General features: G+C 34.7%; 1 protein-coding gene across 2 annotated transcripts; it reads left to right on the top strand.

Moving 5' to 3' along the window:
• Positions 1–780: 780 nt before the first annotated feature.
• On the top strand, positions 781–8577 carry LOC123545747 (alpha-tocopherol transfer protein-like). 2 transcript variants are annotated; one of them, XM_045332054.2, is made up of 8 exons: positions 781–894; positions 1426–1580; positions 4442–4607; positions 4862–4926; positions 6010–6212; positions 6502–6612; positions 7026–7149; positions 7482–8577. In XM_045332054.2, the coding sequence occupies exons 1-8, from the start codon at positions 854–856 to the stop codon at positions 7712–7714; spliced, it is 1098 nt and encodes a 365-aa protein (XP_045187989.1). In that variant the 5' UTR covers positions 781–853; the 3' UTR covers positions 7715–8577. The 2 variants fall into 2 exon arrangements, with proteins under 2 accessions (XP_045187989.1, XP_045187990.1); XM_045332055.2 differs by lacking the exon at positions 781–894 and adding an exon at positions 904–1065.
• The last annotated feature ends 3804 nt before the right edge of the window (positions 8578–12381 follow it).

The raw sequence follows: 12381 nt of genomic DNA, 5'->3' as shown, positions 1-12381 counted from the left end.
AGCGGTTTGGGGTTTTCACTGCTTAATACGGCCACGCATCCTCGTGCTTGTCTTTATTTCCTCTGTTATATCCTCCTGTATATACTAGTATAGACTACAAGGGCTATCTATACAGCATGCATTAACCTAGTACATGTATTTCGTGTTTTTATCAACGCGGTTTCGACTTTTCATCGTTTTTTCTTTATTTTGACGTTTCGGCATCGTAATATCTTACTTTTGCTGTTTCGAACTTACAATATGCTGCGGTTGCCCTAACACCACATTGCAGTCCTAATATTAAAGCTTTTTTACTGCAATTCTTGAATTAGAACTGTACTAATTTACGTTTTACGTGACGTAATGACGGCTACAAGCAATGTTGGTTTGTTTTAACGATTTTATGTCATTTTATAGAATTAATGAAATGATAAAAAAAAATATTTCATGAGTGTCATTGTCTCAATAGTTTCCACAAATATATAAAATCAAAATAAGATTTGTACTTACGAAAGACTTTAACAACTAAATATGTAGCACTTGGTTTCTAAAACAAATTCAAGTTTGATGTAAAGAAGGCCTTTAAATATAAGTCGACAAAAATATGACAGTACGCAATTCACGATTTCATCTTCTTAAATTAATGCCCATTAACGTTCATCAAAACAGAAAATACACGTAATGAGTGCCGCGACCTTAGCAAGTTCTCTGTATTATCACGCTATTGCGTTCTTTGTTCCCAGCCTTGCTATTATTGATCCAGACAGTAATATCGTTTTTCCTTTTTTCTTAAAATAGCTCCATCGCAGCCAATGAAATCGCGGCGTGTTGCAAGCACACTCTGTTTAATGTGACAATAAACTTATATAAATAAATGGACGGTCGGAAATTACATGAAAACGCCAGAATGCCTTGGTAAGTAAATTGCATATGAAGAGCATTATTTTCAACTCTGCTTGTCATTTTGTAATTTAACGTTGGTTCGTTTTGTGCAAGGAAATATAGCGGATTGTCAGTTATTTAATTGCAATTTAATTCAATTCAGTTCAATATAATACAAGAAGAAATGCATTATGGACATGAAAGGTAAGATATATGCGCTACTTTCGTTAGCTAGTAGTATTTGGCTAGAATAGAAATTCAATATATTGAATAGATATATTAAATGAGTTTGATACGGAATTGTCTGCTGTGTAATCCACCATTTTGCCGAACAGTACATCGATATGACAAGACATTACGTAATGTCTATTGTTTCGCAACATTAAACACATTGTGGGTCAAGCTTAAGTGTTTAGGTCAAAATCGGAGAATGCTTTATGATGTTAAACTACACTTTGGCTGTTTTACAATGTTAAATGAAAGTTACAAGAGGTCGCACTATGAACTCATACAGCTGAGAACATACATTTCGTGAAATAAGAGATTAAACTTCTTACATTGTAGCTCAAGATCTCTGTTAAGTACGGTGCTGCAGGATAAAGCCCTCCGGGAGAAGGCGGAAGATGAATTACACGAAACAGCTGAATCCCGAGGGGAAGAATCACGTGATCTCATTTCTTGGATTGAAAAGGGGGAAGAGAAAGTACCAAAACTGACCGGTATGTTCAATTTGAAATGTTCTATTTTATAACCCTGCATTTTTTTTTATCTTATATGTCACAGTTATGTAAAAGTAAATATTTTATGTAACAGATTTAATGCTACGGCTTTTACGAGAGCTACTCTCCCGCATTAAATTCGCTTTATCTATTATTTTACCATTACTGCTTCACATTATTTTATTATTTGCGCTTTTATGAACCTTTGTAAGTAGATATTCTGGGATATATATATGTGCAGATTCTCACACTTAACGTAACAATTAAGATTTGTGTTACAAAACATCATATACAGATCAATGATTGTATAAGCAATACGAAATTTATACTTGTTGATGTACGAGTTGGTACAGTTTCACTATTTTGTGATTTGTCTTTCAATAAAACACCCGGGCTATTTTCAATTTTTATTCAAATAAATACCTGTACTGCAACAGAGTGTATGTTGTGCTAAGTAGGAAGCAGAGATGCAGCCTCCAATCAATGAACCGTGTCACACTACTTGCATTCTCTATAATGCGATGTCAATGAAGAAAGGTCCATTATAAGACAACGAATTTCCATATGTATTTGGAATGTGTCCATTTTAATGAGATCCTATTTTTTCAAAGAATTTTTTTGACTAATGCAGCTGAAATATTTAGTAAACACCAACGTCAGTTTATAAAGTTAAACCTATATTATAAAATTGAGTTTACGAGAAAAAGACCATAAAGTTTCTGTAAGCGTACTATAGCTGTATGAATATGTAAACAAGTCATTTCTGCTTTCGATCATGTACTTTTATCTAGCTCTATGAATCTGTAAACAAGACATATCTGCTTTAGATCATGTACTTCTATCTAGCTCTATGAATCTGTAAACGAGACAGTTCTGCTTTAGATCATGTACTTTTATCTAGCTCTATGAATATGTAAACAAGTCACTTCTGCTTTAGATCATGCCGGCATGTAATTTCATCTAGCTCCATGAATATGTAAACAATTCATTTCTGCTTTCGATCATGTACTTTTATCCAACTCTATGAATCTGTAAACAAGGCAGTTCTGCTATTGTTCATTAATTGAGCTCTTACTTGTAGTTAGGACAAGTCATTTCTGCTTTAGATTATGTAGCTTTATCTAGGCGCATGAATCTGTAAACACGACATTTTTGTGCTATAAAAGATCAGTAGCTCCTTTTTCTTTTTTGTTGTTAGAACATGTAAACAAGGTATTTCTGCTTTAGAACATGCATCTTTTCCTAATAGTGTGAATCTGTATACAAGACATTGTAGCTCTTCTGTATGTATATATCTAAGGAAAAAAAATTTCTACTTTAATTGATCATTTTTTTCTTGTTGTACGAACATATAAACAATACATTTATGCTGAAGAACGTTTAGCTTCTTGTTTTGTATGAATCTGTAAAAAGGACATCCTGCTTTAGGTAATTTAGTGTTTTCTGATTGTGTAAGACGTTTTGTTTTAAATAAATACGGTTTTGTCTATGCGTAGATATCTGTAAACAGGACTTTCTGCTCTAGGTAATTTAGCTTTCTTACTTGTACGAATCTGAAACAAGACATTCCTGATTTAGATATTTCATCCTGTTCTACTAATAGGAATCTGTAAACAAGACATTTTCATCGTTTTCTGTTTGTAGGAATCTGTAAACAAGACATTTCTGCTTTAGATATTTCATCCCTTTCTGTTAATAGGAACCTGTTAACATGACATTTTCATCGCTTAAGAAAGCTTATTCCAGTTGTTTGCATCAAGACATTTCTGCGCTGGAAACTGTACTTTTTTTCTAGTTCTATGAATCTGTTAACAAGACATTTTTGCTTTTGATCATGTAGCTTTATCTAGGCGTATGAATCTGTAAATAAGTCAGTTCTGCTATAGATCGTTAATTTAGCTCTTTCTTTTAGTAAGGACATGTAAACAACGCATTTCTGCTTTACTTTTCGTTAAGATTCTTACAAATGTATTTAACCGTGTATCCCTTTCTATTTTTTATGAATCTGTAAACGAGACATTTCTGCGCGAGATCATATACCATTTTCTATCTGTATGAATCTGTAAACAAAACATTTCTGTTAGATCATATCTCTTTTTCTATTTTGTGTGAAACTGTAAACAAGAACGTTTTTGCGCAAAATCTATGTACCTTCTTTCTAATTGTATGACTCTGTAAACAAGACATTTCTCTGCGATATCAAATATCTTTTTGTAGTATGAAATTGCCAATGGATCATACTTGGTTGAGATAATATAGCTTCTTCTGTTTGTACGAATCTGTGAAAAAGGCATCATTTAGCTTTTTCGTGTTGTAAAAACATGTAAACTGTTCGGCTTTAGATAATTCTATAAAGCTGTGAACAAGACATTTCTGCTTATGATTATTTAGCCTTTTCTATTTGTATAACAAGACATTTCTGCTTTAGGTCTTGCTGTATGAATCTGTTCACAAGAGATTACTGCTTCAGATAAATGCTATTCCATATTTAGCATTTTGTGTTTGTAGACACCATGTGGTCCATCCTATATTTGTAATTTTTAGAAGTATTGTTGTTTCCATGACAACGTGTCAATTTCTCCATTGAATCACAAACAATCAGTTAATGTCTGCGTTGAAAAGGAAATAGTTTGTTTAAGAGGACACTGTCTGCTATTACAAACGCAAATTACATCCTTTTTCTATATTATGAAGGACTCGCCAATAACAACTGTTTTTCCCCGCAGAATTCATTATTTATGTAGTGAACATCATAGTATCGTTACATGTAAAACGTTCAAACTTCTAGCTCGGAAAAAAATATTTATCATCAATGTTTTCGTGTCTATATCTAAATGGAATATTAACTTGTTTATTTCTAGATTCCTGTTACCTCTGGTCATTTTTGCGAACTTCCAAATTCCGCCAAGATGCGACACGTCAGCGGATGAGAAATTACTGGTATTCTAGGCGCAAGGCAATCATGCAGGTCATGAATGACATTGACCCGGCGTCCCCTGATATACTTAATATACTTAAAGGCCCAAAGTAAGTGATTTTCATGAAGTGTAAGCTATATTTACACTCTAGGCTGTACCTTTTGCATGCATACAAACGTGAAATGCCCAGTCAATCAGATCAAGACAAGCACAAATAAACTTATTAACCAAAATGTAGAATAGAATAAAACGATTTTCTAGTCGATAGCAAGGCTAAATGAAATTTAACAGGGAAAATTTTACATTAATCTTTATCTTTTTTATGTTTTTTGGTAATATTTGTTTAATATTTTGTTGTTTCAGCGCTGTTTACATACCATTGCCAGGATATGACAAAGAAGGCCGGAAAGTTATACTTGCACGATGGAGTGAGTATTTGGCTTTTGTTATTGCTAAGCCCGCCCACTTAGCTCAGTAGGGAGAGCGCTGATCTACGGATCGCGGGGTCGTGAGTTCGAGCCCTGGGCGAGGCGTATGTTCTCCGTGACGATTTGATGAAAGACAGTGTGTCTGAAATCATTCGTCCTCTACCTCTGATTCATGTTGGGAAGTTGGCAGTTACTTGCGGAGAATAGGTTTGTACTGGTACAGAATCCAGGGACACTGGTAAGGTTAACTGCCCGTCGTTACATAACTGAAATACTGTTGAAAAACGGCGTTAAACCCAAAACCAAACAAAAATGCTATTTCTAAGAATTATAGTTTTGCTGTATATTGCTCGGAATATTGGTATCGAACCAAGCTAAGAAGAACAATTTTGTTATAAAAGTATCTAGATATCAAGTAAATACATAGAACTTATGAGCATAAATCCCAACAAGAAACGCGGTGTTGCATTGACAGATTCAAATATCTCGTATTTCTTATATCATTGTACTTGGCATATGTCGTTATGATTCACAGTACATAGACGACTAAATCAGAATGACAAAGAACATAGAAACAAAGTTCTTACACACGATTGAAACTAAAGATTTCCTTGTAATTAAACGTTTAAGCAACAGATACATATATTCAGTTTTAAGCATCCTTAATTGCTGAATTGTTTTGAAACTGCTTTAGAAATGCATTATATTTGTTTACATGTAAACCATATCGTTGCACAAATTGATATAGAAGTAATTGCGGCGAACGGTTTAACTGAAGAAAAGTCTTTTGTGTTCTTCAAGTGAATAAACCACGATCATTGGTCTTTTCGCGAAAATCCCGCGAGGTAGTATCCAATCTGTTGAACCATGTTCGCGGCTAGTCGCAAATATCCCGTACAGACTTCCCAAATTCATATGTTCTCGGCGTCGTTTCGGCCATTTCAGAAGGGTACTAAAACTTGTGAACAAAATTGACTATATAATTTAGATAGTGTGAAAAATCGCACAGCTGGTGTAATATTTATTCTCTACTAAAATATTATAAATTATAAACGTATTAAAAGCAATATGTTTTTATTTCAGATCAGCTGGATGTAAGTGGCAGTGCGTACAGTTTTAACGACTGGTTTCGGGCAATTACTCTCGTGTTCGATGCCTTATGCTTCTTGGACGAAAAGGTTATGGTGAATGGAGTTACTTTCCTAATGGATGCTAAAGGTGTTGCTATGAAACACCTCATGTTTTTTGGTTTCAACAACTGTCGAAAACAATTTGCTGTGATGCAGGTAAGCGTCTACGCATTGTTGCAATTCTCTTTCTCAATTTAATATTGTTTCGTTTTTCAATGTTATTGACTTAAACCTAAGTCGTATTATTATTTGAAAGTGATTTTCAAACATATTAATAAAATTAGGGATTAATTTCGCTAATTAACTAATTAGTTGTAAAACGAATAAAACTTAAGTTTTGAACACTATACAAAATCTTAATTAGTTGGTGATTTGATGTTTTGATCGGACATTATGTGGCTGCATGCATGCACAGACTAAGGATTATTTTGGATATTTTTTTCAGAATGGATACCCCATTCGCATCAAGCAGGTCCATTACATAAACAATAATCGAGTTATAGCGTTCTTTCTTGGGGTTGTCAAATCAGTCGTCACGGCAAAACTTGCCAACAGGGTAAGAGGTCTTGCAAATCTCTATGTTAGTTTCAGAATGTCTAAAGTTCAGAAATTGTGATGTTTTACACTTGTTAACACGTTAAAAATGAACTTTTGTAAACGATATAAGACATTTTCCTTGAGTTTATTGTCGATAAAATTTCCTTTTCATTTCGTTCATTTCATCATAAACTTAACACGTTAAAAATGAACTTTTGTAAACGATATAAGACATTTTCCTTGAGTGTATTTTCGATAAAATTTCCTTTTCATTTCGTTCATTTCATCATAAACATTACCCTTATATCAGAATTTGTAGGAAACAATCGTCATAGAAAGCAGCAAAATATCGATCGTGTTTTGTCTGAGAACTGCAACGACAAAACGTCTTTCGGAAAACAATTAATTTTCACAAATAAATCTTGTTTTTAGATTCAACTGCATGGCTACCAATACGACACTGTATTTGATTATATTGACCAGTCAAGTCTTCCGGATGAGTACCTAGCGGCTGATTATTCCGGAGAAAGGGCGGGTACTTCACAAGAAATAATGGGTAACGATTATCTTTCTTTGATAGCTAATTTACATCTTAGCATAGAAAAGCTGCATAATGCTTGTTGGAGCATCAACAAATTTTACAGCCTGAAAACTTTTTAACGTAATTGTTCTAGAATTATATTACGCAGATATAGACAAATTCCTCGAGTAAGCGAAATCCTGCAGTAAAAGCATTTCCCGCAATGCAGATCAACATGTATCATTGTGTAAAGCTGATGAACCTGAATTTTGCATTTCATCGTTAATGTTTTTTATCAGTACCCTAGGAAATGAATCTCAGTTCCGTTTGTAGAATTAGTAAAATATATGTCATAAATTTTATTTCAGAACGGTTTATAAGGGAAAACATCTTAGAGCCTACAAAGCTTGACTTTCTACGAAGATTATACAGTGCCAACAACATTTCTGAAGACAGTGACACGGCGTCGAGTGAGGAAGACTTTGACGATGCCGTCGCCGAAGACAGTGATCACTTTTTTGAAGACGCGATGAATGAAGAAGAAGCCGAATCTTTCTTTGAAGAAAGCGTCACACAAAACACTGCTGCAAAAGAAGAATGAATTAAACGCGACTGAACTTGAAAATACTTTGAAAGAATTGATCTTTCTGAAGAAAGGTAAAAATATGTGAAGAAACAGAAAATCTGTCTTCATGAACAACGTCGATTGAAATGTACAGTCGTTACAGAATTGAGTGTTCCTCCTCCCAGTAAACACGTAATCAAATTGTTATAAGTAGCCGCAATAACATATCGATGTGTCGTGGGTTACGGCCACTCTAGAAGAAACATAAGTAATTTTCTTGCATGGTCTATACTTTTTCTTTACACTAACGGATATCACTATAAGTTGAAAAAAAACTTTCGCTACAGCAAGGCAAACTGTTTCGAATCCTTCGAGGTATTTGTCTTCATTGAATTTTTTTTTTTTGACTGTTTATAACTTTTTCCAACACAGATATGTTTGTACGAGAATGTTGTCGTACGCGGTGGGATCGGCACAAATGACTATCATAACACGGCACAGAACACGCATGTTATTTTATGACTTCACATCATATATCGCGGACATTCGAGTCATCTGCACACAATTCTATTTACAAATTTATTTTCAGAATTCATACATGTGCTGCTTTTTTCTAGCATACTCGCATGCATTTCATTGACATGTGTACATGTTCATTTTCGCATCATGACACCGACATGTTATATCATTACATAAACACTAGAATGATTGAATGTTTCATTTATTTCCAACATTTTTCCTTTTCAGTCTAATTGTTTTGGATGACATTTGCTGTTTACTAAGTGATACTTGCTGAAACCCTGTTGATGTACTCATTTACCATAATTGTTTAGTGTAATGATATTTAACCGGTGAGAAAGTATATTTGAGCCGTGCCATGGGAAAACCAACATAGTGGGTATGCGACCAGCATGGATCCAGACCAGCCTGCGCATCCGCGCAGTCTGGTCAGGCTCCATGCTGTTCGCTAACAGTTTCTCCAATTCCAATAGGCTTTAAAAGCGAACAGCATGGAGCCTGACCAGACTGCGCGGATGCGCAGGCTGGTCTGGATCCATGCTGGTCGCACACCCACTATGTTGGTTTTCTCACGGCACGGCTCATTTGTATGTTTGCGACAGTGAGAACAGTGCCATTAATTTTGTAGTAGTATATTTGCTTCCAGATTCGAAATTGTGTCTCCATTAAAACATTCTTCGCATGTATAAATGTTTCTTACAATCAGGAATCAGAGATGACGTGTGAAAGTACAGTATGTTGCTTTGGTTCGTGATGTGTGTTATAGCGTTGTACGACATAGTTATACTGACCATTGTTATATGTATGTTACGCTAACTTATTTTTATTTTTTAATAAATTTTGAAATCGAATGTCTTTGATTATTTCAGCTTGTAAGTTTCATCGTGAAGTTCTTTTTATCTGGTATCGATGTAACAAAATGCTGCTAATCCGTTGGGAGAAACACAATAGCTGCCATATTAAATGGACCAAAAGTCTATTTTTAACGATAAACTTTAAAGACCCTCCACGACCTAGTGCAAATCATTCTGATAATACTGGTATAATACAGCTATTCTATAAGATGACAGGTGGACAATTTAGGCCCTTCCGGAATTAATGTGTTTTTACAACTTCATCTGCAAATTTATTCAGTCATTCTCTTATAAACATAGAACAATAACTATCTTACACTGTAGGAACAAAATGTGGTCTATACTCGCCTTAATACACCAAGTACTGTGCATACTACAACATTAATTTAACAATATATTTAGACATTAAACACATTGTCTTGGCCATATATATGTCACTGTCAATTTGTAGCTAGACACTTGTCATTTCTCAGTTTCTTCATGCAAAGCATGTATTATTACCATCATTGAAATACAAAAGAATACAGTTATTTTGTGGCGCGTCATTAACCGCTTGAAAAGGTAGGCGCGACTCGAACTTTAAGCGTTGAGGCACTGGATATCGTGAGTTCGAGACCTAGCTGCTTTAACTAAATCTATCGGATTTGACGTAAACTCGAGATCACGTGATCATGCTCAATACCAATCCAATGGAATGTTCTTGAATTTGAATATCCTCTGTATTCTGCAATATCCCAAAAGCATGAAGATGCCCCCAAGGCTTATACATAACCAGCGGCAAGTACAAATAAACGTGGATCATGTAATATTAAGCATTACTAAATGGTGTTTCTTCTGTTGTCCTGCTTTCCGCAAAGGAAAAATAAAACGCACAGTAAACGGATGGACTGGTCGTCAAAATCAGGTATTACTGGTAGGTAAATATGAAGACGGACTTGGATAGGGATTTTTATCAGTCCTTGATAGCGACAGCCCTTGTTTGCTTGCTGATCTATCTGATCAAACCAATGATAATATATCTTGAAAAAGGACAAAGACACAGAGGAAGCTGCCACATTCAAAGAATGCATCTTACTAAAAACAAAACCTAACAAAGGTGTATATATTCACATGATGCAAACAACCATAATGAATACGTAAACAAAAACAAATCGACCTAGTGGAAATGGAGCGGATTATAACAGACGAATTGCGGTAAATGTGTGTAATAACTTGCACTAAAGTTTTGTCTGAAAGAGTTTATTCAGTTTGACTGCCACATACAATGATGTACAACAAATGAACACATACAATTATGTACAAATACTGAAGATATCAAAAGACAATTGAAAAGGTAGTGGTTCTTGGGCACTGCGCAACTCCTCACTGCTATCTAAAGTTGTATCAAGTTACACTAAATGTCCTATAGTGCAATCAAAGTTCTCGTTTAAAATATAAATTTTAAAAGTACGTTTATAATGGGAAGAACTGTAATAAATCTAAAATAAAGTTGTGCTCTCTGTACTTGAATTGCAATTTATCGTTACTTGAAGTTAAAGTCCCTTTTGCGGATTAAAAGAAATTGTCTTGTCCTACAAGTTAATAATATGGTCAGAAAAGGAAGGCAATTGTGTAAAATTAACAGTCATAGTTACGGGACCTGCTTTAATGTCAACTTGTTTCAGAGATATTCAATGAAACTTCCAGTGTTGTCACATTTCTTAAAACGGGCAATGATTTTGACAAAATTAGTTGCAGAGCTATTATACTTGATGTACGTTATAATCCGAAATGTTTGAGCTGATTTCCAAGTCAATGTATGAATTAAATTCAAGAAATTGTCAAGTTTAGGTTTGGAAAAAAAAAAACACAAGATAACTTCATTAACAGTCAATGATGTGGTTTATGCGCAGTTTCAATATAATGCCTTGATTGGTTTTAGAAATATTCACGATCTTATGCCATAGTTTGGAACAATTCTCCATTGAAAATGAAAGGAAGGAAATAATTTTGTTAGAACTGGAGCCCTAGACACAGAATTCAGTGTGTGAACCTGTCTTCTGATCCTTGAAACCCATCTTAGACAAAGTGATATACTTTACTAATTTGTAGTTGGAGGAGCGGGTGCTCAAACGCACGACCCCTTGCTTCCGGTAGTCAGACAGCGTTTCTACTGGATATAGAGAATCTGTCATTGGTCTTCGGTTAAGATCAGAAAATCCCAACTCGAGGGCGCACCCGGCTCAAGTCTTAAACGAGGCTGTGCCGAGTTTAAGACTTGAGCGGTGCGCCCGAGGGTTGGGATTTCCGATCTTCACCGAACACCAATGATGGATTCTATTTCTCACTTACCACAACAGAAACAATAAAAAAAGCATGAAAATATGAAACTATTTAAAACGCGGGAAATTGACGTCCGTAAGCAGAAGTGACGTCATGACATTTCAGTGACGCACAATAACAAAGTTCTGCTTTAGTTTTATCGTTTGTAGCGTAACGGTACGCTCTTATCATAAACTTATGAATTTTGAATCGAGAAATACACTATAAGGAACGGAGAGAAAAGATAAAGGTACCTGAACTTTAATTTTTTTACATAAATAGTATGTATATTCAGTGCATGAAGAAGTCCGTCACAGGAGTGTGGGATAACCCATACGTCGTACGTCGCACGCTATTTTGCACAAATGCGTAACGTTATTTTGACGTCAGTTTGACGTACAAATTACTAATTGAGAAAATAAATAGCTAAACATGCGTTGAGATAAATCTGCATATTCTTTAATGGTATCGTAATTTACAGTTATTGCTTTGAACACATTGTTATTGTTATTTATCTTTTTGTTTTGTTATATATGTTTTTATCATTAATTATTTCCGCCCGTTTCTTCAAATTAAATATATATGCATTTTGAACTGCAATTAATTTTATCATGTTGTACCGTGTTGATCGCAAACATAAATATCAACTTCCGGACGTTAACAAACCTAGCATCAACAGTGATCAGGATGATTATAACCGACAAAGAGGCAGTGCTGTCGCACGAAAATATTTGAAAAAAAATATTTTCATTAAACCGTAAAGCAGTTAATTTTAGATTTTTTTTTATGCATTTAAGAATATAATAGGTCCTGTGGATTTAAAACATTTTTCATGCAAAATTCAGTTTTGTTTTGTACTCTGATTTTTGTTTAAAAAACACCAAAAATTTAATTCTAACACGACCAACAAATAACCCTACAAATAGAAGAAAATCAGACAACGGTTATTTTGCGATAATCCTGTGCGTGCAGTGACGTCATCCGATCCAGGTGCGTAGCACAGTCGTAAAACGTAGTTACCATTTTTTT

This window comes from Mercenaria mercenaria, chromosome 1, assembly GCF_021730395.1.
Source record: "Mercenaria mercenaria strain notata chromosome 1, MADL_Memer_1, whole genome shotgun sequence".
Classification (NCBI taxonomy): Eukaryota; Metazoa; Mollusca; class Bivalvia; order Venerida; family Veneridae; genus Mercenaria; species Mercenaria mercenaria.
The sequence above is the reverse complement of the archived record's forward strand: the minus strand, read 5'-3'. Positions and strand labels throughout refer to the sequence as shown.

Coding starts and splice junctions, on each gene's coding strand:
- LOC123545747 (XM_045332054.2), top strand. CDS start 854: ATGGACGGTCGGAAATTACATGAAAACGCCAGAATGCCTTG. Junction 6,213..6,501: donor AACAATTTGCTGTGATGCAG/GTAAGCGTCTAC, acceptor TATTTTTTTCAG/AATGGATACCCCATTCGCAT. Junction 6,613..7,025: donor CGGCAAAACTTGCCAACAGG/GTAAGAGGTCTT, acceptor TCTTGTTTTTAG/ATTCAACTGCATGGCTACCA.